The sequence below is a fragment of the Talpa europaea genome, assembly GCF_964194135.1.
Source record: "Talpa europaea genome assembly, chromosome: 10".
Lineage (NCBI taxonomy): Eukaryota > Metazoa > Chordata > Mammalia > Eulipotyphla > Talpidae > Talpa > Talpa europaea.
In genome coordinates, this window is record NC_140077.1 from 70841056 (window position 1) to 70864275 (window position 23220).

Sequence of the window (23220 nt, forward strand, 5' to 3'; positions counted from 1 at the left end):
CAGGGTTTGGGTGTCGGTGGAACGGGGGATGACCTGATGTTCAAGCAGCAGCCATGCCTTGTGAGCAAGGGACGGGGTGGCCCCAGCTCTGAGGGCCCCTGTGCTGTGGCCGGAGGGTGAGCCAGCACACAGGTGAGCCCCCAGCCCCGGGACGCCCCCACAAGCCCTTCCGCCCCTCTGCCCAGGAGGCAGGAGAGAGGCAGGAGCAGCTGGGCCTGTGGGGTGCAGGACTCTGCAGCTGGTCCAGGCTGATCCTCTTCCCAGGAGACACTGGGAAGGGCCCCAGACTGGACTGGGTGGTTCCGGGAGAGGCCAAGACCGGCTCTGCCCCCTGCACCCCCAACCCCCGCGCCCCTGCCCCAGCTCCCATATCTGCCCCTCTCTGCTAACACTCAGAGTAGTCGGGACACAGCTCCATCGAGGGCATTGGGGCACTCAGGGCCCCGCTACCTCCCCCAGGGCTCAGAATCCCCCACCCCCCCAGCCCGGCCAGTCCCCCTGCTGTGTGGCACACACTACCAGACTGAGGTACCAGCTGAGGGCCTGTCACCCAGCACTGCAGCCTCTGGGCCCAGCGCGGTAAATCTGCCTCCTGATCACAGCAGCTGCTGCTGCAGGACGTCGGCTGCCTGGAGGGTCATCCATCACGTGTGAGGCAGGGCCCGGCCAGGAGAGGGGTCTCTGGGCCGCAGCCCCCAGCTCCCTGTTCCTGGCACGGCCTCCTGGGGTGCAGCTCTGAGCGGAGGCGCATACCTACCTGTCGCTCAGACATGACGTACAGGTAGCGCTGGTCCACAGAGAAGGCCATGTCCCGGAGGATGGGGCTCCCGTCCTTGAACACGGACACCACCTCGTACTGGACCCCGCCATGTGGAGGGCCGTCAGCCCGAATCTGCAGGAGAAACAGGTTGTGCTCAGCCTCTGGATGCAGCTGGTCCCGCCCCCGGCACTGAGCAGGCCAGGCTGCACATAGGGGCCCGGCTGGGGTCTCCTTGAGCAGGTTCCCAATGGGGCCCCGCGAGCGGGCCAGTTCTGTGTGAGTCAGTCCCCTCAGGGACCCCACACTTCAGGTGGGGTGTGCGTGGGGGTGGGTGTCGCACCCACGGGGTCTGGGCTGAGTCTCTGTCACCCATCCCATCAGGTTCAGGACTCAGATGTCCAAAGCCCCCAGACATCCCCAGTGACACATCCCCAGCAGTGAGAACCAGGACGTCCTCCCAGACATCCCTACCACAGGAACCATCCGAGCCCCCAGAACCAGATGCAGGGCTGGATGGACAGAAGGGACAGAGCGCCTGGCCCAGGCACATGTCCGTTCCCCGTCTTGGGGCCCATCCACCCAGCCTGTCCTGTGCCCTGCCTCCCCAGGGAGCCACTCCAGAGGCTGTGCCAGGAGTTCCTCTTCTGTGCCTCCAGCAGCAGCCGGGGGCTGTGCTGCTGTGACTGCTGGGACTTCGAGGACATGGGTCTGGAATCGCCCCGCCTCCCAGCAGGCAGACTGGCCTGGGCCCTCGTTACGCACAGAGTCGGCTGGTGTCTAGCGGGCGCTGGTCCCACTGTGGGACTGACTGTGCAGCTCCAGGGGGGTTAGAGCTGCAGTTCCCCCCCTCCCCCCGCCACTGCCCTCACAGCTCCATCCACGCCTCCAGCAGCCAGGCCTGCGCTGGGCCGGAAGGAGGGGGATCATGGGGAGGGAGGAAGGGGGTTGATTTGGACACAGTCACCGATGCCCCAAGGCAGGAGCCAACAGGGGTCTGGGGACAGCCCCTACAGGCCTGCAGGGGCCCTGTGGTGGCCTCCTAGGGGACATGTGTGGAGCTGGGGAGTGTGGAGTTGAGCCACCCTGGAGGTGGTGTGAGGGGGAGCTGCAGCGGAAGCCTGGGCTGGCCGGAGCTGAGGACGACTGCCGTGGCGGCCCCCAAATGCACCTGGGCTGGACCAGGTGCTCCGTGGCTGGACCCTCCCCTCAGGGCTATGGCCGTGTGTGGCACAAACGTGTGTGCATGTGGGCATATCTGTGTGCATGTGTGCACACACATATGTTAGCGTGCAAAATGTGTAGAGACGTGTGTGTGAAGACATGTGCACAAGTGCAGGGGTGTGGGTGTGTATAAGCCTGCACACGTGTGTGCATGCCTGGGTATGCAAGTGGAGGCATGTATAGGCGGGTGTGTGCACACACGTGTGCACAACACAGTCACATATTTATGTGGTGTGTACACACGTGTGCACGTGCTCACAGTGCTGCATGTACCGCTAGAGTGAGGTGGGGCCTGGGCTGCTTGGGCTGCCCAGGGCGCAAGTGAAACACAGTGTCCAGGCTGCGCTGTGGGCGTGGGGTGGATTCCGGGGGAAGCTATTCCTACAGAGTCGTGGGACCTGCAGTTTACAGGTTGGGCTCCCTGGGAGGTCCGTCTCTGGGCATCTTCTCCCCTCTCCCGCAGACGCACATGCGCTCCAGCACCGACCCCAGGGAGTCTCGCGCACAGGGCAGTGGAGCCCTGAGTCTGGCACTCCCAGGCCCAATGACTGTCCTGTGCAAACTGGGAACCTGCCCTAATGTTAAACGGGGGTGCAGAGGTGTGCACCCCCGCCCCCTGGTGGGGCGCCGACACGTCACAGGCCAGGCTGCGGGAGGGGAAAGGGCGGCACGCCCTACCACCTGCCCTGTCTGCCTGGCTCTCCTGCATGCGGCATCTCTGCCCAGCTGCCTCTCCCTCCAGCTCTGGCGCTGGGGTTGGGACTGCTCTGCCAGCTGCCGCTTAGCCCCCGCCTTCCTGGGGCACGGCCTCCTCGCTGGGCCAGGGACCGCAGTGGAACAAGCGGGCCTGCTCACGTCAGGCTGGGCCCCACCACCGCCACTCCAGGAAGTTCTGGGGGTTCCGGCCACAGCGACCCCCACTGACCCTCCTACTTTCTCTCAGCACAGCGGAGTGTTACTGACTGGGGCACACAGGCAGAGGCGCAGGAGCCCCTGAGCATCTCTGCTCAGACAGCAGCTGACCCTGCCCCCTGCTGTGCAGCTGCCTCCACCCCCTGGGCCTGGTACCTGGAGTCAGACAAAAAAGCCAGGCCTGCTAGGACCCCCAGGCACCTGGCCCTGCATGGCTGACCACCCTCCACTGGCAACGGGGCCGCCCTGCCCTGTGCTGGCCCACCCGCCCAGCCTTGCCCCTGCAGAGGGCCTTGGCTGGCTTGAAGCTCGGAGGTGGCATCTGGAAATGCAGGAGCTGAGGAGCACAGCTATTGGGCCTAGCGTGGGCCCTGGGCAGGGCCTCCCTGGGCAGGGCCTCCCTGGGCAGGGGCCTCCCCAAAATCACTACCTAGTCCTGGTCTGAGAGCTGGGTCTGAGTCTCCACACACTTATCTGTGCTCCCCAGTAACCCGAGGGGCTCCACCTTGGACAGATTCTCGCTAATCTGGTAGAAGACTCGGCGGATTAGCCCCCTTAGAACACTTGATCCTGCTTCTCTGTGTGCAAAACCCCAAGCTCCGGCATCTGTAATCTCCTCCCCCGAGCTGCACCTCTGCAGTGGCGGACACCAGCGCCTGCCTCTGGCTGGGCCTTCTCCCCACTGTCCACCTGAAGGCAGGAGGCACTGCCCACCCCAGGTCCTAGCTGCCTGCCAGGCCTGGCCCGAGTCACCACCTCTCGGAGACTACAGGGCCGCGGGGCCATGCCATCCAGTACTGGCAGCTCTGCTGCAGCAAGACTTCCCGCAGACACACCTGCCCTGGCCAGTGCCAGTGAGGATGGGAGGCCCAGGGCACCCTCTGCAGCCAGCGGGGTCCCAGAGGCCAAGCCTCACCCTTGGCCTGTTGGGCTGTGACAGGATGGCAGGTGCTGTGGTCAGTGGGGAGATGGTCATGTGTCCATCAGTCCCATGGGGTCTCAGCTGAGGGTCCTGGCTGGGGGAGGGGACTCAGAGCCAGCTGAGCCCACCTGCGCAGGCAGAGGTGGGGGACCCAGGCCCCACCGCAGGCCCACGTGCGGTGCAGGACTTCTCGAGGCCCCAACTCGAGGCGCTATATCTCCTCCAGGGCTCAGAGAGCAGACCCTGGTCAGTCCCGCCCTGTGGCCCACGCCCTTGTCAGGCAGGCCCCTTGCTCCGAGGTGGCCTCTGTGGCTGGTCCCCCAGGACAGGCCCCCCCAAAGCAGACACAGCACCGCAGGCCTGCTTGCCGTCAGGGACCAACCCCTGAAAGTCCGTCTACCCGCTCTTGCTCCTGCGTCTGGGCCTGGGGTGGCAGCTGTTGGTGTCCGGAGGGGCTGTCAGCAGAGTGGGAGGTGGGGCCGGCCAGAGACTGTTAGCAGAGAGAGGGCACCTGTGGGGGCTGCAGTGACCAAGCTTCAGGATGGTAGAGCATGAGTGGACCCCAAGGGACAGCCCCTCTTTCTCCTCCAAGCTGGACATGAGTCTGCAGACTCCGCCTTCAGTGAGCCCTGGACAGTGCATCCTTGCGGGGCTGGTGGCCCAAGCTTACCCTTTACCCTGAAGGGCTGTGTCCACTGGGAAGGAATGGCCACGCCCTGCATTAAGGCCACATCACTGCTTCTGAAGCATGTTCCCACACCACGGCCACTGGGCATGCCGGGCCCCTGGCCAGGGACCCGGGGCACCTCAGGGGCCACTGTAGGCCCAGAGCTGTTGCCCCCACCCCCAAAGGCCACGAGGACAAGGCTGCTGGCCCACGGGGCCCAGAAGAAGGGCCAGCACAGGCCTCGCACGGATCTGCTGCCAGGCTGGGTAGGGGCACCAGCTGGCAGGTGCCCTGAGCCCCCCATAGGGTCTGCACAGGTCAAGAGGGTGAGGGCTGGGCCAGGGAGGACAGGGCAAGGGCCAGCGGTGGCCCTGCAGGGGCAAGTGGCCCTGAGGCTGCACTGTGCTGGCTCCTGCCCTGGCGGGCTCCCTGCACCACCCCTTTGCCCAATGCGCTCAGCCACTGTCTGCACATGGGGCGTCGCACCCCGAGAGCACAGCTCGGGGCCATGTGGGAGCGTCAGCTGTGGGTGACAGGTCGGTGGCAACAGACAAAGGGCCCACATGTCACCTCCTACTCGCAGAGGCGGAGCCCTACCCACACCACGCTGGCAGCTGAGCGCTTCCTGTGGCTCCTGCAACAGCGGGGCACATAGCGAGGGTGGTTGGGGGCACCGGGCACCCTCCGGGGAGGGGCACACCTGGCTGGCGGTTGTGGCAAGCTGGGGCCTGACCCCGCCGACCCCGCCCCGAGGCCCCCTTCCCACCCCAGCATGCATGGGGCCTGAGGGCAGGGTCGCTGCAGCCCTGCTGTCCCCACGGTCTCAGCACAGCAGCGACATGTGACACGTAATGACTGTGTTTTGCTTAATACAAATTGGGGTTATTGGCCCCCAAACCAGTGCCCTGCTGAGCTCCCTGCCTGGGCCACACATGCCCAGACCCGCACACAGACATCGCCTATGTCTCTGGCCCCAGCAGGCCACTGCATGTCCGAACCTGGACACTCCCCTGCCCAGAGACCGTGAAGCCGGCCCATGACCCTCAGTGCTGAGAGGGGACACCGCACACCTCTGGCCCTCTCATCCCCCACAAGGCCATGGCTGATAAGGACGCCTGACAGGAAGAGGACTGGCAGTGGGCCGTACAGGATCCTGCAGGTTCCAGTCTGGGGCAGACGCTCTGGACCGAGAGTGGCCTAGAGGGGTATTGGCTGTGTGGCCTTTGTCCGTTGTCCTCACCCTGGCTCTGGGGCAGCTGAAGAGGTGGCTGGCTCAGAGGGCAAAGCCTTGCCCAACACACCACAACCAGCTGGGTCAGACTTGCATGCTCTAAGAGCACTGTGCCCACATGCCTCACCCCTAGCACCTTGTCTGCACACCTTCACTGCCCCCCAGGACCGAGCCTGTGTCCCCTCCCTTGCACCCAGAAGGTGGTGCAGGATGACACATGTGGGCACTGCCTGGTTTTGGCTTACAGGACGGTGAGGCTCAGGGTCCCGGGGCAGCTGGGCAGGGGCAGGGGGGTACAGTGACAGCCGGCTTTTTGGGCACACAAGGCCTGGCACCACTCTAACGGTTACAGCCGTGCTATATTTTGTCTCAAAATGAAATTGTGAGGGTGATCCCCATTTAGAGGTAGGGTAACAGCCTGACTCAGAGGAACTGGCAGAAGTCACCAAACTTGATGTCTGAGCACAGCTCCTGTGAGGACTGAAGGTTGGTGAGGTAAGTGGGCCCAGTGGCGGGTCCCCTGGCTGAGGGCATGAGCACGCTGCAGGGGGAGCGTAGAGCAGGGGGAGCATGGTACAGGGGGATCATGGTGCAGGGGGGGGCACTGTGCGGAGGGAGCACAGAGCGGGGGAGTACAGAACAAGGGGAGCATGAGACGGGGGAGCACAGTGCAGGGGAGCATAGAGTAAGGGGAGCACAGAGCAGAGGAAGCTCAGTGAAGGTGGAGCAAGCACAGTACAGGGGCAGTCACAGTGCAGAGGAGGCACAGTGCAGAGGGAGCACAGAGCAGGGGGAGCACAAAGCAAGGGGAGCATGAAGCAGGAGGAGCACAGTGCAGGGGGAGCACAAAACAGCATGCACAGAGTGGGTGCTCAGGGAGCACCGAGCGGGGCCTGAGGGTCACCAGGGCACTTGCACCCAGACAGTGTGGGCTCTTCCAGGGCAGTGGGGACCTGGGGAGCACAGCTTGCTGCTCAGCCTTGGGGAGCCATGTGACTCTCAGGCGTGTGGCCTTGGCTCTGCGTTGGTGAGGGGTCGGCCAGGCCCCCCACCTGGCATAGGAGTGGGATACAGGGGATGGGCCGGGGGCTCCGGAGGCCATGATGGGGCCTTAACCCACAGGCTATGACTGTTCCGTCCCTTCAGTCAACAGGTCCTGAGAGCCCCAGGCTGCCTCCCCCTGAGAACAGGGCCAGTGAATGTCCAGGGCACAGGGTGAGTGTGAGGGCAGCAGGCCTCATGGGCCAGCCCACAAGGCAGGGAGTTTCCTGTCTGGCCAAGACCAGGTTGACCCCAGCGCAGGCCCACGCAGACCGGGCCTGCTCCGCCCTCCGAGCCAGCCTGGCAGGTGGCCTTGCCAAGGAATATCAGCAGCTGAGCCGCATCTGTAGCACACGGGCAGCAGCACGGCCAGTCCCCCCACCAGCGCTGACTTGAGCGCGGAGGATGGGCCGAGCCAGCACAGCTGCGCCCGCCCCGCCCCACGCTCAGCCTCACGAAGCCGAGCCTTGCAGGACACGGGTGCGGCACAGACATACCATGCACACACGCAGACACCCCAGGCACACACACAGACACACTTGCCTTCACAGACTTCCACACTGTGCACACACACAGACACACACACACACAACGTTCCGCAGTTCCTGCTGGGCAGGTGGACACTGCCCAGGCACCCAGAGTCCCTCCAGGCCCCCACTGGCCCCTGCTCCAGCCCTGGCCCCCAGGGCTGCCGGCCACAGAGGCCTTGGCCGGGACTGAACCCCATGTGGTCTCCTGCCACCCTGCAGCTCCCACGTGGACAGGCCGTGTGTGCTAAAGTCGTTAGGGCAGAAGAGAAACAGCCTGTCTGCAGGCTGTCACTGGGGATGTGCCTCTGGCCTCTGGCGGCTGGGCCCAGGGCGGTGGGGGAGGGGGGATGTCATGCATGTGGGGCAGTGAGTGTTCAGGACACGGGGTGGGGGGCAGACAGAGGGGCCTTGAGGCCCTGGAGCGGCCCTGGCCTTGCTTCCCTGGCAGGGGCCAGGGACCCCCACCACAGAGCTCCCCCCACCACAGCCAGAGAGTGGGTGGACCCAGGAGACCCAAAGAAGACGCTGCCCCCACCACGGCTCCTTGTGTGGGTTCAGTGGCAGGGAGGGCTGGCTGCCCCAAGGCAGTCAGGGAGGGTGCCAAGGTGCCAGGGGGCAGGGTGTGTGGAAGGCAGAACTGGTCCCTTGGCCACTGCCCCCAGGCCCAGCCCACCTGTACCCACTCGGTGGGAAAAGAGCCCTAGAGAGACAGTGCACCATGGCTTGGGAGACCCACCTCCCATTCTACCCAGCACCCCAGGGGCGGCCTGGCCCCTGGTGCCCCCGGCCAGGCTGGGGAGAGGCAGCAGGTCTAGGTCTGCAGCTGACATCCCCAGATCCGGCGAGGGGTGGGGGGATGATGAGAGAGGCCCGTCCAGGCCCATCCAGGCCACGCTGGGGGCAGCTCTGCTCTCAACAGGGCAGATCTGCGATGAAAGGCTGCCCATGGCTGCTCCCCGGCCTCTGCCAAAACACACTGTGAAATGACCCCTGGCCCCAGCTCATACTTCCTCTGCAGTCTGCTCCCCCAACGCCCTGAGACAGCTCTGCACTCAGGGGTCACTGGCAAAAAAGCTGCAAAGGGCAGAGGTCAGAGAGCGACTGGGCAGGATCTCCCCTTCCCCCTCCACCATCTGCAGACCAGGCCTGGGGAGGAGAGGGGCCAGACACGGGGGCCGGGGAGGTTGGCAGCTTTCGAGACACAAGCATGATGTGTCCCCTGCAGTCCACTTGGTGGGCACCCTCCCCCAGCACTGCCAGAGCTATGGAGCTCCTGGCCCCGTGCCCCTCTCCAACTCTCTAAGGGGCCGGGGTCTGGCCTGTCCCTTCCAGCCCCCCACGCCCGTGCTCCAGCCCACTAAGGGACCTGGGACTGGCCTGTCCCTCCTGCGGCACACCAGCCAGACACTGAGGCAGGGGCTGGGGAGCTCCCCTTGGGGCTTTGGGGTTCACAGGCCTGGGACCTCAGGCCTGGAGGACTGAGCCTGGGTCCTGCACAGGACGGAGACTCCTTACCATCTCTCTCCTGGCCTGTAGCCAAACAAAGTTCCTCTGGTTACTGGCCAGGTGGGGCCGGCATCTGTGTCCAGGACCCCCGGGAGGTGGTTGGGGTGGTCGACAGAGAGTCAGCAACTTCAAGGGGCCAGCAGCCCAGCCAGGACCGCAGAGGCCTGGGCTCAGGGCCCTAAGGAGGAAGGCTTCCCTCTGACCCAGCCTGGAAATGGGCAGATGGAGAGCTCTGACCACCTGCACCTAGGGCCTCCTGCCACCCAGGAGGAGGTCTGTTCCTCTGGGAAGATCCCCCATGGGTGAGGCCAGGGGGACACTGATGAAAATGGGCCTGGGTGGGCGGCCCTGGGCCCCATGCCCCTGGCCTGCCACAGGGTTCAGGTCCTCCTGGAATGAGGGTGGTGCCTTCCTGACTGTCACTAGGTTTTGCCTCACCCCCCAGTGTGGGGAGGGCATGGAGGGCGCAGGGAGCAGCAGCCAGGAGCAGCTGTCCACAGACAGGGACGGAGGAGGCCAGCGGGGCAGGCGGCTCACTGGCCCTCTCAATTGGGCCCTGTGGGCTGGTACGGCAGTTTCCACTGCTGGCCTGCCAGTGGCTGGAGGGGCTGTGGACAGCCCTGGAGGGGGCAGGGAGGGCGACCAGAGAGGGTGGCACCCAGAGTTGGTCTAGACAGGGAGGGCGCCCATGGGGGATGGGGCAGGGAGGGGGCGGGGTGGAGAAGCACCCATGGGGTGCAGGACAGGGAGGGTGCCTGTGGGGGATAGGGCAGGGAGGGGGGCCAAGGTGGGGGCGGGGCGGGGGAGCACTGGGGCTCGGGCAGGGCCTTGCGGAGCAGGTTTCCTGCTCTGCCACGCCCCATCCCACCCGCTCTGCCCCATCCGGAAGCCAGAAGGTGTCCCAGGGCTCCTGTGGGGTGGGTGCGACATCCTCAGCCATTTATCCTCACCGGCTCGGGTGGGGCGCAGGCTGGGAGGTGGGGGCTGGCGCCAGCGGGAGGTGCTGGCAGAGGGAGAGGGAAGCAGCCGCCCTGTCCCACCGCTGCTCTGCCCAGCCCTGGGCCACGGGGAGGAGCTGCAGGTGTGCGCACACCACACAGACGCGAGCACGTGTGCACAGACACAGACACACGCGCACCTGTGGGTCCCTGGGAGCCCCTGCAGGGAACCCCGTGTCGGGAAACCTTGGACCCGCACCCACGCCACACGTGGCCCTACCTCTCGCTGCGCCAACCCAGGGTGCCAGGCGTGCCCAGGAGGGGCGGTGCAATGCCCTCTCGACCACAGGGCCCCGCGGGCGCTACCCAGCACCTCCCGCCCTGTGCCGCTGCTCACTTGCATCCCTAGTGAATGAACACATGCTCTGCCGCAGCACGCCCCCAGAGCCCACGCACACCCCAGAAGACAGCCCCGTGCCAGACGCACCAACAGCCTCTCCCCACGGCGGCCCTGGTAGTGGGACTCAAGCCGGGCATGGTGGTCAGGTGTGCAAGTCCACCTCCTGGTTGGTGGACGCACACCAAGGTCCTTCCTGCAGTCGGCATGCTCCCTGCTGAGGAGCAGCCCCAAGAGGAGGGCCGGGGATCCTGGGAGACGAGGGGCACAGGGACCTCGGAAGAGGGGGTGGGGGGCCCTGGGAGAGGAGGGGCCAGGAGGGACCCCTGAGAGGAGGGGCAGGACCTTGGGAGAGGAGGGGCGGGGGACCCCGGAAACGGCAGCCTGTGTGCTCCCACGCGGTGCAGCAGCCCGCAGGCAGGTTTAGGAGATTAAAGCCGGCGCTGGATAAATAATTGAGCAGCTCAGTGCAGAGCACTCGGGCCCTGTCTGCGCTGACTGTGCCGCACTGTCCGCTCAAGAGCGGCCAAAGCAAACAGGGAGGCGCCCCTGGGTGGGCGGCACCAGAAGCCCCTCTCCTGGGGCTCCCCCACCCATGGCCTGCTGGGGTCTGCGGCTGTGTCACCCAGACCCCTCCTGCTGCTGTCCCGGGAGGCCCCTCGGGGGGCTGGCTGAGGGGCTGCCGGGCAGCTGATGAGGCAGAGGGAGTTGGGGTCCGCCTTGGTCTTGGAGTGCCGCACGGGTGCGGTGGGAGAGGAAGGCCACTGGCTGCTCGTGGGGGAAGTGGCGAAGGCTGGAGCGAGGGCCGCTGAGCAGCCTGAAACCTGAAGGGTGACTGAGTCATGCCCTGGGGTCCCCTGGGCAGCTCCCGGGGCTGGATGGTAGCTGGTGTCCTGCAGCTTTGCGTCCCCCCACCCCAGCACCCACCCAGTCCCGCAGCCCCTTTGCAGGAGGCACCTGCTGCGGCCCCTGTGGGAAGCCCCTGGCCGGGATGCATGCTGCGGGTGCTGGTGGACCCCACGTTTATGGCCCAGGACCAGCTGCCTATGCACAGCCCCTGGAGAGTGGGGGTGTGAGGGAGAGCCGGCAGCGGGCCCAAAATCTTCCCAGCAAGGACAGCCATGAAGGGAGCAGTCCCCAGGTGAGTGCTAAAGTGTACGGGACTAAACGCTGCCCACGCAGCCCCACCCAGGGCCTGCAGGGTTTGGACGACGGCAGGAGGCCTGCAGGGACAGCCCTCTGGTCCTCTGGGGACACCACCTTTGCCCTTTGGGCATCTAGTGGCCTCCAGAGCCGCAGACCGCAGAAGGCGGAGCAGGACGGTCTGAGGCGCCACGTGCCTCCTGGGGTACCCCACACTGTCTGCTCATTTATCTGAGACCTCGCCGGTGGCAGGGAAGGAGTGGGCGCGGGTAATTTGCGGGGTGTGCCCTGCATGGGCCAGCGCCTCGTGCTTGCAGCGTCAGCCTGCTCCCAGCACAAACGGGACTAGTTAATGGGCGGGGCTGCCCACGCACCCCAGGCCCCCGGAGGAAACGCTTGTCTGGGTCAGCAGAACGGGCAGCGCCAGCCTTGCCTGCATGCTGCCTGGGGCTTCTAGGAGGGCACCACCTCTGTGGCCGCTGGCCTGGCCAGACGTCCATGCACTGTCCCCAACATAACACTCCACAGAGCACTGCGCTGCTGGGCGTGCCGAGGCAGAGTGGTGAAACCCGTGGGTGCGGCTGAGACCCAGCCTGTCCTCCCCTGGGGAAGCCTCCCTGCCACTGAGTGTGGAGCCTGGGCAGGGGCCAAGAGCTGACCGGTCCACCGAGAAGAAAGAGGAAAAGCAACCACCAGCAGCGGCAGAGGCCAGAGTCCATCTGCCTTCAGGGCCTGGGGGAAACAAGCCACGGGCTCCTCCCTGAGGAGGTGGACAAGAGATAGTGGTCTCACGTCTGTCCTGGGCACCGGCCGCCAGCTCTGGTCACCTGGGGCCTGGCCAGCAGAATCCCTCTGCAGCCTGCTATGCAGCCTCCTATGATCACTGACCCCCGGTGGACACAGCCAGTCCACAGTGACGCCTAGGTAATGCCCAGAGCCCAGCCATGCCCCAGGGCACACCCAGCACCATGCCTCTGAAAACCAGAAGGTCAGGGGTCTTGGTTTGACCCCAGTGGTCTGGAGAGTGTTTTCAGAGTGAAGGTCAAAGGCACAAGGAGGGGGGCCCAGCTGGTGACAGGCCAGGCCCCAACGGGATCTCTGGGAGACAGGATCCAGGGTGCACATGTCGGCATGAATGAGGTCTCCCTCGGTAGGGGGGTTGCCTCCCCCCACTCCCCACCCCCCTTCACCCTCCCACCCCTCTGCCCCCGCAGGGAGCACCAGGGCCCCACCCAGGACCCCACCAGGTTGGCTCCTGCATCCAGGCCAGGGGTGGGGGGAGTGAAGTTGGGGGTGGGGTGGGGGGTGAGGGGCCGCCCTTCTGCTCACACCCGCAAGGAAGGAAGGAAGGAAGGCGGGTCCAGTGTCTAGGCCCAACTGCCCCTTTGAGGGCGCACCCAGCCAGGCAGTGAGTGCAACAACTGGGACCGGAGCTGCCCATGCCTGTGGGAGGGTGTCCCCGCCGCTGCCAGGCCTCTCTGGCCCCGGACAAGCATCCGGGACTCACGGTCACACTAGCACGTCCCAGAGCAGGCAGGCCGAGCCCCAGAGGCCACTCCCACGGGGATAGGTCAGGCCACATCCTTATGCACTCAGGGCCCGGGCGGCCTGGGTCCATGCCGCAGCCAATCCTTGCCCAGCCCGCAGAGCCGATGGACCAGGTACCACCAGACAGACCTGTCAGCCCTAAATGGGTGCATGTCCCCTACCCTGTCAGTGCTGTGCCAGGCGCAGGTGCCCCCAGTCCTCCCAGGTCCCCGGTGCTGGGTCTGGGAGGTCCACGGCTCCTGTGGTCCCAACACAGGCCCTGCCTCCATGGTTGGCAGGGCAGACCTATTCTCCCAGCAGTGCCTGCCCTGGTCCTGGGAGCCCCCAAATGGGGAGCCTGCAGGGCCATGGGGCAGGCTGCCCACAGCATGGCTCTTGCTTGTCCACGCTGCAGGCCACAGGTCATGGCACCTCTCCTGCCCCTGCATTCCCACCCAGTCCACAAACTGCTCCCTCCTCCGCATGAAGGAGCGAAACCACCAGGCCCATGGGCGACGGGCAAGGTGACCAGCTGCGTGTTATCCCTGGACCAGGGGGCCCACTCTGGGTAGCCGGACACCCTGCTGATGGCCGTGGGCCTATAGACAGGATGTGTCTGCTCCTTGGCGCCCGTGAGCCCCTCCCAAGGCAGCAGGAGCCAGGGACTTAGTCTGTCCCCGCGGGTCAACCCTTGTCTCGGTCACCTCCTGCAGACATGCGCACGCTCCGATGAGCGCCCTGGGCTGGCCCAGCTGGGCCTGTGCTGCCTATTGGGAGCACCCACTGGCCAGTGCTGGGCCCAGGCGTCCTCACCCGTCCTGTGGGGCCTGGGGCTCCAGGCAGCAGGGCTGTGACGTGGCCTCAGGTGCCCGCCCCCTTCAGGCCAAGCGGAGCGGGACATCCTGTCCTGTAGTCATGCCAGGCTGGGCAGTCCCCCAGGCTGAGCGGTCCTCCAGGCTGGGCCAGGCAATGACGCATGCCCCGCCCCCCCAAGTCTCAGCTATTTTCATCATGATCTTCCTTCCTGTGTTGAGGAGCCGTGGCCAGCCTGGGGGCTTCCTGGGTCATTCCTAGGATTCCTGAAGGCCATCCCTGCAGGGCCACGGCAGGTGGTAGGGAGGCTGGGTGGCCAGGGAGCCTGGGCCGGAAGGAAGGGGTGCGATGAGCTCACAGAGACACGAGGGGCCAGCAAGGGAGACCAGCGGGCCTGCAGGTCAGAACTAGCAGGGCAGCCACACCCGGCCATCCTGGACACACGAGCCGGAGGTGGGGCTGTCTGGAGGTGGGGCTATCCAGACGTGGGGCTCCTAGAGCGGGTGCCAGTGCTGGTCCTGCTCCCCCCAGCCAGCGGCCTCGCCCCACGCGACATCCCAATGCTGCCAGAGCTGAGGCACCACGGCTCCTGGCTGAGTTCTGGAGCAAGCTGGGACCCGAAGGCTCTGGTTACCCGGTGCTGGCTCCCTGCTGCCAGCAGGCAGCTGGGCAGGAGGCGGCTTGTCCCATCCTGTGTGTGGACCGGCCTCAGTGTTCCTGCCCTGAGTTGGGCTACGTGGTCACTGAGGCCCTGGAGGGAGGGGGCCCACTTTTCAGAAGAGCTGGGGCTACACTGTGTGGACCCCGGATGAGGAGCATGGAGAGGAGACGACAGCCATGCACATGGCGTGACCTGCCCTGCGCTCCGGAGGTCAGGGACTTAGCGTGGCTGCCACGCAGAGACCAGTGGTAGAGGGCTAGGCAGCTGGCCCTGGCCCCCAGGGATTGCCCCAACAGATGAACCCGTGGTAGGGCCCCTCAGGGGCACCACTGAGCAGGGTACAGCCCAGCCCGGCTGCCCGAGCTGCTGGGGCAGTCCACACGGAGGCCACAGCCACCTCCATGAGGACTCAACAGCCCTCCATGCAGGGCCAGCCTGGCAGGACATGAGGGCCAGCAGGGCTGCAGGCTCAGCATCTGCACAGTCCTCACCTCACACAAACCCAGGCCAGCCTTTCTCACCTCCTCTGGCAGCAGCTCAGAGCAAACAGAGCAAACAGAGCACGGAAATTCCTCCTGGCCCCTCCCTGCCGCCCACGCCCTGCAGGGGGGCTGGTTCTCCCAGGGGCTCAGGCCATCGGGAAGACCTCAGACTTGCCAACTTCAAAGGCCAGTGCCTGGTCCTGGTGCCCTGGCCCAGGAGGTGGGGGTAGGCGGGGGCTGGGCAGGGGGTAGCTGGCCCGGTGGGAGTGCAGCTGCAGTAGCGCAAGCCCCACAACCCCCATAAGCAGGTACAGGCTTCTGGCCAGGGAGGCTCCGGGGCCCAGACAGGCATGCTTTGTGGCAGGGAGCTGTCACTTCCTCCCAGGCAGCAGGCTGGGCGAGGGTGGGGATACCGGGAAGGCAGGAAAAGCAGGCAGACCTCAGTCGCACAAGCCGGGGGCAGGCCTGGGCTTCGGCCTCTGGACCTGACCACTCTGGCGGGCATAGTCAGCAGAGAGCAGCTTGGGGAGGGGTCCCCAGTGAGGATAAGAAGCCATGGTCCCCTGGTTGGAAATGAAGGGCAGCTCCCGACCTTGGGCAGAGGTAGGCCCTGATGTCCAGGTGACACTGAAACACATCTGCCTTCCCTGGATGCCGGCGGATAGTGGTGGAGGCAGCGCAGAGACAGCCACGGCCCCCAGCCCCTCCAACCCCCCCAGTCCCTCAGAAAGCAGAGTTGCCTGTGGCTCTGCACCAGCCACCCCACGGGCCCAGGCAGGCCGGGGCGAGGCAGGTGCCCACCCACCTTCTTCAGCTTGCCGCTCCTGGTCCCCACGAAGACCACACTGTCGCCGTTGTAGACGTAGGCAGCCACGGAGGTCATGCGGTCCCGGCTGGTGGTGTGCAGCGCTAGGCCCTCCACCGGCGTCGAGCCCCCCAGCGGCTGGTTGATGTCCAGGCCACAGAAGTCATCCTCGATGGGCACAGGCTGAGGAGGCAGGGCCGTGAGTGGGTTGGGCTCGGGCGGTGACCCAGCCTGGCCATGGGGGCAGGCTCCTCCCTACACGGGCAGGTGTCGGCGAGGGCCCCCTCTCCCCACCCCACTCCCGCGGAGGCAAGGTGGCCCTGGGTACTGCTCCCATCCCTTGGGACACCAGGATTCTCAGTTCCCACACCCTACGCAGGGTGAGGCAGCCGTCACCACACCTCTATCCCCGGGATGCTGCTCCCATTGCCCCACCAAGTAAAGCCGGTCACCCCATGTCCTGGAGTGGCTGGTCATGAACCAGGGCGGCCCTGCCCTGCCCACACCCAGGCAGGACACTCCTTCCTGGAGGCCCCAGTTGTCCATGCAGCTGGGGTCAGCCTCCCACCCCCCTGCCCGTGTGGCTGAGTGTGGTGTATGGGGAAGTGGATGAGTCAGCCTGAGTGTGCATGGGTGAGAGTGTGCTGTATGAGGTGAGGGTAGGCACAAGTGTGAACTGTGCAAGCATGTGCGTGTGCACACCAGTGAGAACGTGGGGATGTGTGGGTGGGTGTGTTCTTGGGATGAGGAATGCACTTTTACCTCCAAGATGACCTTGAACTCTGGGGGAAGTCAGAGGGGGAGGCAGGTCCCTGGGCGGGGCAGGGACATCGCGGGGCTGAGTGCGGTATGGGATGCTGGCCATGGAGTGCAGACTTCTAACAGCCCCTCCGGTGCTCCTCGCATGCCCCGGAGCCCAGGCATGCTTCTAGCTTCTGCAAAGGCTCCTGGGCCTTTTCCTGATGCCCCCTCTCATCCTGGCACAGCAGGCAGTGGTACCCAGTGGACTCGAATCTTGACTGAGCCCTGACTCCTATGCTGTCTGAGCCTTGGTTTTCTCTGCCCTCCACAGAAAAGTGAAAGGAAGACCCTGGTCACCAACATTCCTTTTCAGTTCTGCCTGCTTGTAATTTCAGTATCTGCCACCTCTCCAGGGCAGGTAAGGCTGCAGAGTTAGGCACAGGCAAAGCAGACGCCAGCTCTGGGGAATACAAGCACATGCAGAAGCTCACTCCCTCCCCGCAATCCTGACTACCATGCTGTGGGGATGCGTTAGCTCCCAGCCAAGCCCTCGGGAGGGGCTGGCACTTCTCCCCCATCTCTAAACTGCGGGGTGTTCCCCAAACATGGCTGCCTTTTCCTCTGCTTAGGGGTGCTTGGCAAGTGCCCCACTGAGAGTAGTCAGACTGCCAGAGGGGTCAGTGCGGGTTGCAGGGGCACAGCCCAGGCCAGCTCTGCCTCATCCTTGGTCACATGGACCGAGGCGCTGTGCTGAGACTGGGCCTCCCTGCTGTAGCCGAGGCCCTGGCTCTCCTGGTCTAGTGCAGATGGGACAAATGCACCCTTAACCTGCCCAGAAGGGCCAGCAGGGAGCCCTGCTGAGGTGCGGGCCTCCTCGCGCTTCCAGGGCAGACTCAAGCCCCTTGTCCAAGAGTGCCTGTGAGCCCCAGACCCCCATGCTGTGCTTCCCACTCCCCTGACCTCTCGAGGTCGCCAGGGCCTTTGGGCCCTCAGGCCTGGGCTGACAGGACTCTGAGGGGTGCCCGCTACCCCAGCTCCAGGCTGCCCCAGGAGAGAGCAGGATCCTGGGGGCTGGCGGGGCGAGTCTCTGAAGGCCTTGGTCTCTGGCCGACTGGCTCTGCACCAGCCACTGCAGCTAGGAGGGTGTTGCTTCCTCTCCCCTCTGGCCTGAGGCTACAGGAACGGCAGTTTCCTCCTGACAAGGCCCCTGGACCTGGGAGCCCACAGAACCCGCAGAGCCTGTGGGTCAACCTCCCCACTAGCTCCAGTGGGGCTGCAGGGCATGAGGGCACCCACAGTTTGGGAAAGCCTGAAGGGTCCAGGCCGACTCCTGGCTCTGGAGCCAGGACAGTGGGGACAGTGGCTGTAGCAGCTGCTGTCCACTGCCTTTTGATGCCAGGTGTGGTGCTGAGATTCATACATGTTTCTGTCTGGTCTTCATGATCACCAGGAAAAAGAGGGTGTCACCCCCCAGAAGTCAGTGCAACTCAGACCTGTGGTGGGTCTGGGCCGAGGCACACAGCTGTGGTGGTAGAGCAGGCTGTTAGCCACAGAGCCTCGGGCTCCGCACCTGTGTTCCAGCTATGACCACCAGCCCCAGGCAGACAGCAGGAAGGGCAGCAGCACAGCCCAGGCAAGTGTGGACCCCACACTCAGCCCCATATCACACTGCCAGCAGGTGCTGAGCTTCCTCCCTCTAGAACAAACAGTGCATGAGCAGGGACTCTGCCTTTTTGCATCAGTGTCTTCCCCACCCAGAACAGCGTGAACACTCAGAATCCTCAGTATCCTATTGTTACATGGATGGAGGGGTGAATGGGGGATGGATGGATGGATGATAGATGGATGGATGGATGGATGGATGGACAATGGATGGATGGACGATGGATGGGTGGATGATGGACAGATGGACAACGGATGGTTGGATGGATGATGGATGGGTGGATGATGGGTAGACAGGTGGATGGATGAAGGTAACTTGAAGGTAGCTTGAAGGAGTGGCAGGTGGAGTGGTGGGTGAGTGACTGGATAACGGAAGGACGGAAGTGTGGACGGGTAGGTGAATGGTTGGATGGAGGATGGACAGATGTGGGTGTGGACAGTTGGTGGATGTGTGGCTGAGAGGACTGATGGATGGAGGATGGATGGATGGAGGGGTGGGTGGATGGTGGGTGGCTGGACAGGCAGGCCATGGTGACCACCTGGACACAGCGTGCTGACCCTACAGGACAAACTATCCACCACATTCTGTCTCTGCCCTCTTCAGGTCTGGAGCTCCAGCTCTCCCTCCCGCCCGCTTCCCCTTGCCCACATTCCTGACTCCTCTCCCCAGGTCCAGCCTCACAGCCAAGCCCCATGCCCATCCCTCTCCACCGCTAACAAGCCACCTGCCTACTTGGGTCCTGGTGTTGCTCACAGTAGCCACCAAGGCCCTGCTGGGACCCCACCCAGTCCCCACTACCTCTGACCAGACTAGCCTCACTTCTTGCCCCCTCTCACCCAGGTGATGGGCTATGGCGGTCTCCTGCTGCCCCGCCCCTCCTGCGTGCCCAGAGCTGTGCCCTGCGTCCCCTCCTCTACAAGTCCTTGGACACCCACTCTCTCCCTGCCCACCTCACCAGGCTTTGCTCAGACTCCCTTTCCTCAGAGACCCTCTGGGGCACCAGCCCCCTTCCCAACTGACTCGCTCTGCAACAATTTTACCAGTGGACAGGCTCCAGGGTCTGTGCCAGCCCCATGAGGCAGAGACTCGCTGAGTGGGTCGAGGCTAAAGCCAGCAGCGCCCCCCCCCCCAGCACATGCGGGTGAGGCCACTCAGGGCTCTGCAGAGTGAGTGCCCAGTGCGGACACTGCTGCCCGGGTGCCACCCACCTCCACCCAGTCCTGAAGCCCTCTCTCCCTTCAGCCCATGTGGTCTGGATATAGGAGGAAGGGGAGGCAGGAGGGAGGAGGGAAAGGGCGGGAGGAGGAGGGATGGGAAGGAAGGAGGAGGAGCAGGGTAAGAGAACAGGGAGTAGGAGCAGGGGGAGCACTGCCGGGGAGCAGGGTGGGGCAGGGGAGGAGGCTGGGTGGGGTGGGGTGGGACGGAGCAGAGCAGTGGGGTGCAGGGACACTCACCGCCTTTGTGCACTGCACATCCTTGCCCAGCAGCCAGGTGAGCTCCAGGTGGCCCTCGCCCTGGTAGCAGGAGCGCAGGCGCTCCTTGATGCGCAGGTTGACGCTGCGGATGGGGAAGGCACACAGGGCCGAGTCCTCGGGCGGGTGGTGGTACTGCTTCTGCCCCTTGGAGAAGATGGCAAAGAGCACGTCATCACGGCCACTGACATTGAGTGCGCTGGCCAGCGTGTCCCCTGGCCGGGCCAGCGCGGCAGCCTGCAGCAGGCGGTACTCCACACCAGCACGCGTGCAGCCCAGCGGCAGAGACACGTAGGAGTGGAACTTGGGGTCATCCTGGCACAGGCGCACCACACGGGACGTGTAGAACAGGTCCCCAGCTGCGTTGAGTGCCCCACCCTCAGGCGTCTCGGGCTGCACCGTGAGGAAGTAAACGAAGCCGCCGCTGGCAAAGCCGTAGATGTAGAAGATGTCGAAGTGTGCCACGAGGGCCAGCGTGTCCGAGGGGATCTTGATGAGCGAGGACACGAAGTCGCTGTGCAGCTCGTAGTCCAGCATGGCGGAGGACTCAGGGTCTCGCGGCAGCTTACGGCTGGACAGCGTGGGAAAGTAGTCCTGCTTGCCGTCCACAGCCGTGCCGATGAAGAGCGTGCCATCACGGCCCTGGGCGCGCACGATCACCCCGAACATGGTGCCTGTCTGGTTCACGCTGGACAGGTAGTGCTCCTTCTTGTGCGAGGGCTCGCCCAGCGTGAAGAGGTCGTCCAGGCGCAGCAGCTTGCACACGCCCTGGTACAGGCTGCCACAGGCCAGTAGCCGGTTCTCGGGGTAGTCGATGAGCAGCAGCTTGTTGACGTTGTTGGTGAGTGCAAGTGCCTCCCCGCAGGGCTGCACGATCAGTGGCGGGTAGCAGGCCTTGTTGTCCTCCTCAGGGCCAGTCTTGTGCGCCACCTGCACCGTCAGGTTGCCCGTCAGCTTGTACACGCGGTTGGTGGCACCCACATACACCGCCCCCGTGCCGCGGTGCACCGTCAGGTGGTTGAAGGTCCAGTCTCGGTTTTCGGAATGGAAGCTGACTGCCGGTGGTGGGGCGGTGGCGGGGGGCACCAGCAGCGCCCATAGCGTCCATAGCAGCAGGGCTGGTCGGCTGGTGGGCTCCGGCCTCTCCATTGCGAGGGCACACACGCGGGCCAGTTGCTGGCGCTCACCCACTCCGTGATCTGGGCCTGCCCTCACATGGCTCTGGAAAACACAAGCGGACGGTCAGAGGGGCGGGTTGGCGGGCGACGGGCTGCCCACCGCTCCCCCCTCGCTCTTCCTTCCCTGTTTGGTTTTTCTATTTTTAACGCAGGCTCCCGTGTGGGATGCTCGGGGAATCCTACTGTCTATTCTGGGCTCCAGCCTTTTCTCTGTAAAGTACATTTTTACTTTACAAAGCATCTCTATTTCTGTCCGCCACGACATGGGGTTCGCTCCCAGACAGGTGGAGCGGCGGTGCCGCCAGGACTCCCTGTCTGGCCGGCCAGCGGGCAGGCTGCCCTTGCCCTGGGGACCTTCCTTGGGTGGCGCTGGCTCACCCACCACAGCACCTGGGTTGCTGGGTCCTGCCTGTGCACCCTCGCCCCTGCTTTGCAGCCCGCCTGCCCTCATGGGGCAGCCTCGCCCGGCCCTGCTCCAGGAGGCCCTGATGGACGGCCCAGCCACACTCTTGGAGCAGGGTGCTGGCCGTGACCACGGACGCAGTACCAGAGCTGCTAGGGCACTCGGGCCTTCGGAACCGCGACCTCTGCAGGGAGCCCAGGGAGTGTCAGGCAGGGGCACTGGCCACCTAGGCCAGAGGGGCCGCCTGGGCGGCAGCTCCTGCTGCAAGACTGGAGGAGCAGGGTGGGGCAGCCCAGCCTCTTCCAGCCACTGGGATCACACCCCAGGCTCTGGCCCTCCCCCAGCCCCACAGATCCTGACTCAAGGTGGGGGCCTGGAGTTTGGACCCCGGCTGTGGGGGGTGCCCTGATGTTCCAATGCTCCTGACCCCTGGGAGGGGCTGCAGGCAGCAGCAGGAGGCAGAGGGCCCCAGGACACGCTTTCCAGCAGCTCTCAGACAAGCCGGGGCAGCTCTCCAGCAGGGCAGTGGGATGGCACAGGGGAGCCTGGGCAAAGAGTGCTCCCAGCAGTGGGGTCCTGTCTCCCCCTAGTCTGGTCAAATGGCAGGACAAGAACCAGAACCCGCCTCTCTGGGGGCTCTAACCGCTCTCCTGACTCAGGGTCCCCACAGCTGCCAGGGTGTCCAGGGAGTGTTGCCCCCCTGCTCCAGGGCTGCCATGACTCAGGCATCTTCCTTGCAAAGAGGAAGGTGTAGCAGGGCTGACCTCTCAGCCCTTCCGGCCCCACACGCACCCAAGGCCTCCAAGGACCCAGTTTTTGGTTTGAAATCTGGAAGTTATTTTTAGCGTGTCCTGGCCAAGGCAGGACGTGAGCTCCTCAAGAGTAGCCGTGGAAAGGAAATAACAGCCCTCGTGCCCCCAGCCGGCAGGCACTCAGCACATCCCCACAGGGCCAGCCTGAGCCGGTGCTGAGCCCTCCACCCACTGGGTAGCACACATGCAGTAGCACACCTTGCATCCAGGCGTGTGCGCACACGTCCCGGGGCGCAAGCTGGCCCTGGTAGCTGTTGACACCCAGGCACAAAGTCTGAGTCTCAATCCCATCCCTCCTCCCTGCAGTCCCTCCTCCCATGCTCCCTCCTCCCCAGGGTTCCTCCTCTCCAGGGTCAAGGTTAGACCAACCCTGTCTGTCCTCCCCAAAGTCCCTCCTCCTTGGGGTCCCTCCTCCCTGCAGCTCCACCTCCCCGGGGTCCCTTTTACCCAGGATCTGAGTCTAGGCCTCATCCCTCCTCCTGGAATTCTTCCTCCTCAGGTTCTCTCCTCCCCAGGATCCCTTCTCCCCAGGGTCCTTCCTCCCCAGGGTCTGAGGTTAGACCCCTTCTGTCCTCTCTGGAGTCCCTCCTCCCTAGACTCCCTTCTCCCAAGGCTTCTTCCTCCCCAGCATCTGAGGTTAGACCCTGTCCCTCTTCCCCAGGGTCCCTCCTCCCCAGGGTCCGAGTCTAGGCCTGTTCCTCCTCCCTGCCTACCCAGAAGATGCGGTGGGAGTGAACAGTGAGTGTCTTCACTGCACAGAAATGGGGAACAGCTCGGCCCTTGGGCAAGGCCAGTGACCCCTCCCTCCCTGGTGGACATGCTGGCCACTCTCTCCTGTGGGGGTGGGAGCAGAGCTTGCCTGCTCTGTCCTCACACAGGGTGACCCCCAAAGTTGCACGTGGGGCCCTGAGCCCCGACTGCCACACTGCCCCCTGCCTTTCCAGGGGCTGACGTCCCACAGTGGAACATGGCCAGGGAAGTGGCATCTGAGCCGGCTCACACAGGTCCTCCCGCTGGTGTGGCCTCAGTGGGCCCCAGCAGCTGGGGGGGGGGGTGGGGAGAAGGGCAAGGCCTGGAACCCACCAGCCTGCAGCCTAAGGGGCGCCCAGAGCCTCTTTCTGGGTCTGAAAATGACAGGTGCCGGGACCTCCTCTCAGGAGAACGCCCCTTGCCCCTCACCAGGCTTGGAGTCACAGTCACAGAGCCACCGCCGGCCAGGACCTGGACTGGGCTCTGGCCCTGCTGTATCAGTGCCTCCCCCCAGGCCCTGCTGACCACCCGGGGCTCACGTGGGCCAGGCCCCCACAGGCTCAAGGCTCCCGCCGTGCCATGCCTGGCAGGGCCACCTCTGCAGGGAATGGGGCTGGGGGTGGGGGATCCTCTGCCCAGGCCCAG

General features: G+C 64.9%; 1 protein-coding gene across 1 annotated transcript in view; it reads right to left on the bottom strand.

Annotated features, from left to right (window-relative positions):
* PLXNA2 (plexin A2) overlaps nucleotides 1-20581 on the bottom strand; it is a gene marked incomplete at its 5' end in the record, with an annotated part of 66674 nt that extends 46093 nt beyond the window's left edge. Inside the window, 3 exons of the mRNA XM_084245516.1 lie at nucleotides 758-892; nucleotides 15557-15739; nucleotides 19415-20581. Coding sequence (XP_084101642.1) covers nucleotides 758-892; nucleotides 15557-15739; nucleotides 19415-20581 — 1485 coding nt within the window. The remainder of the gene's footprint in view (nucleotides 1-757; nucleotides 893-15556; nucleotides 15740-19414) is intronic.
* Nucleotides 20582-23220: the final 2639 nt, after the last annotated feature.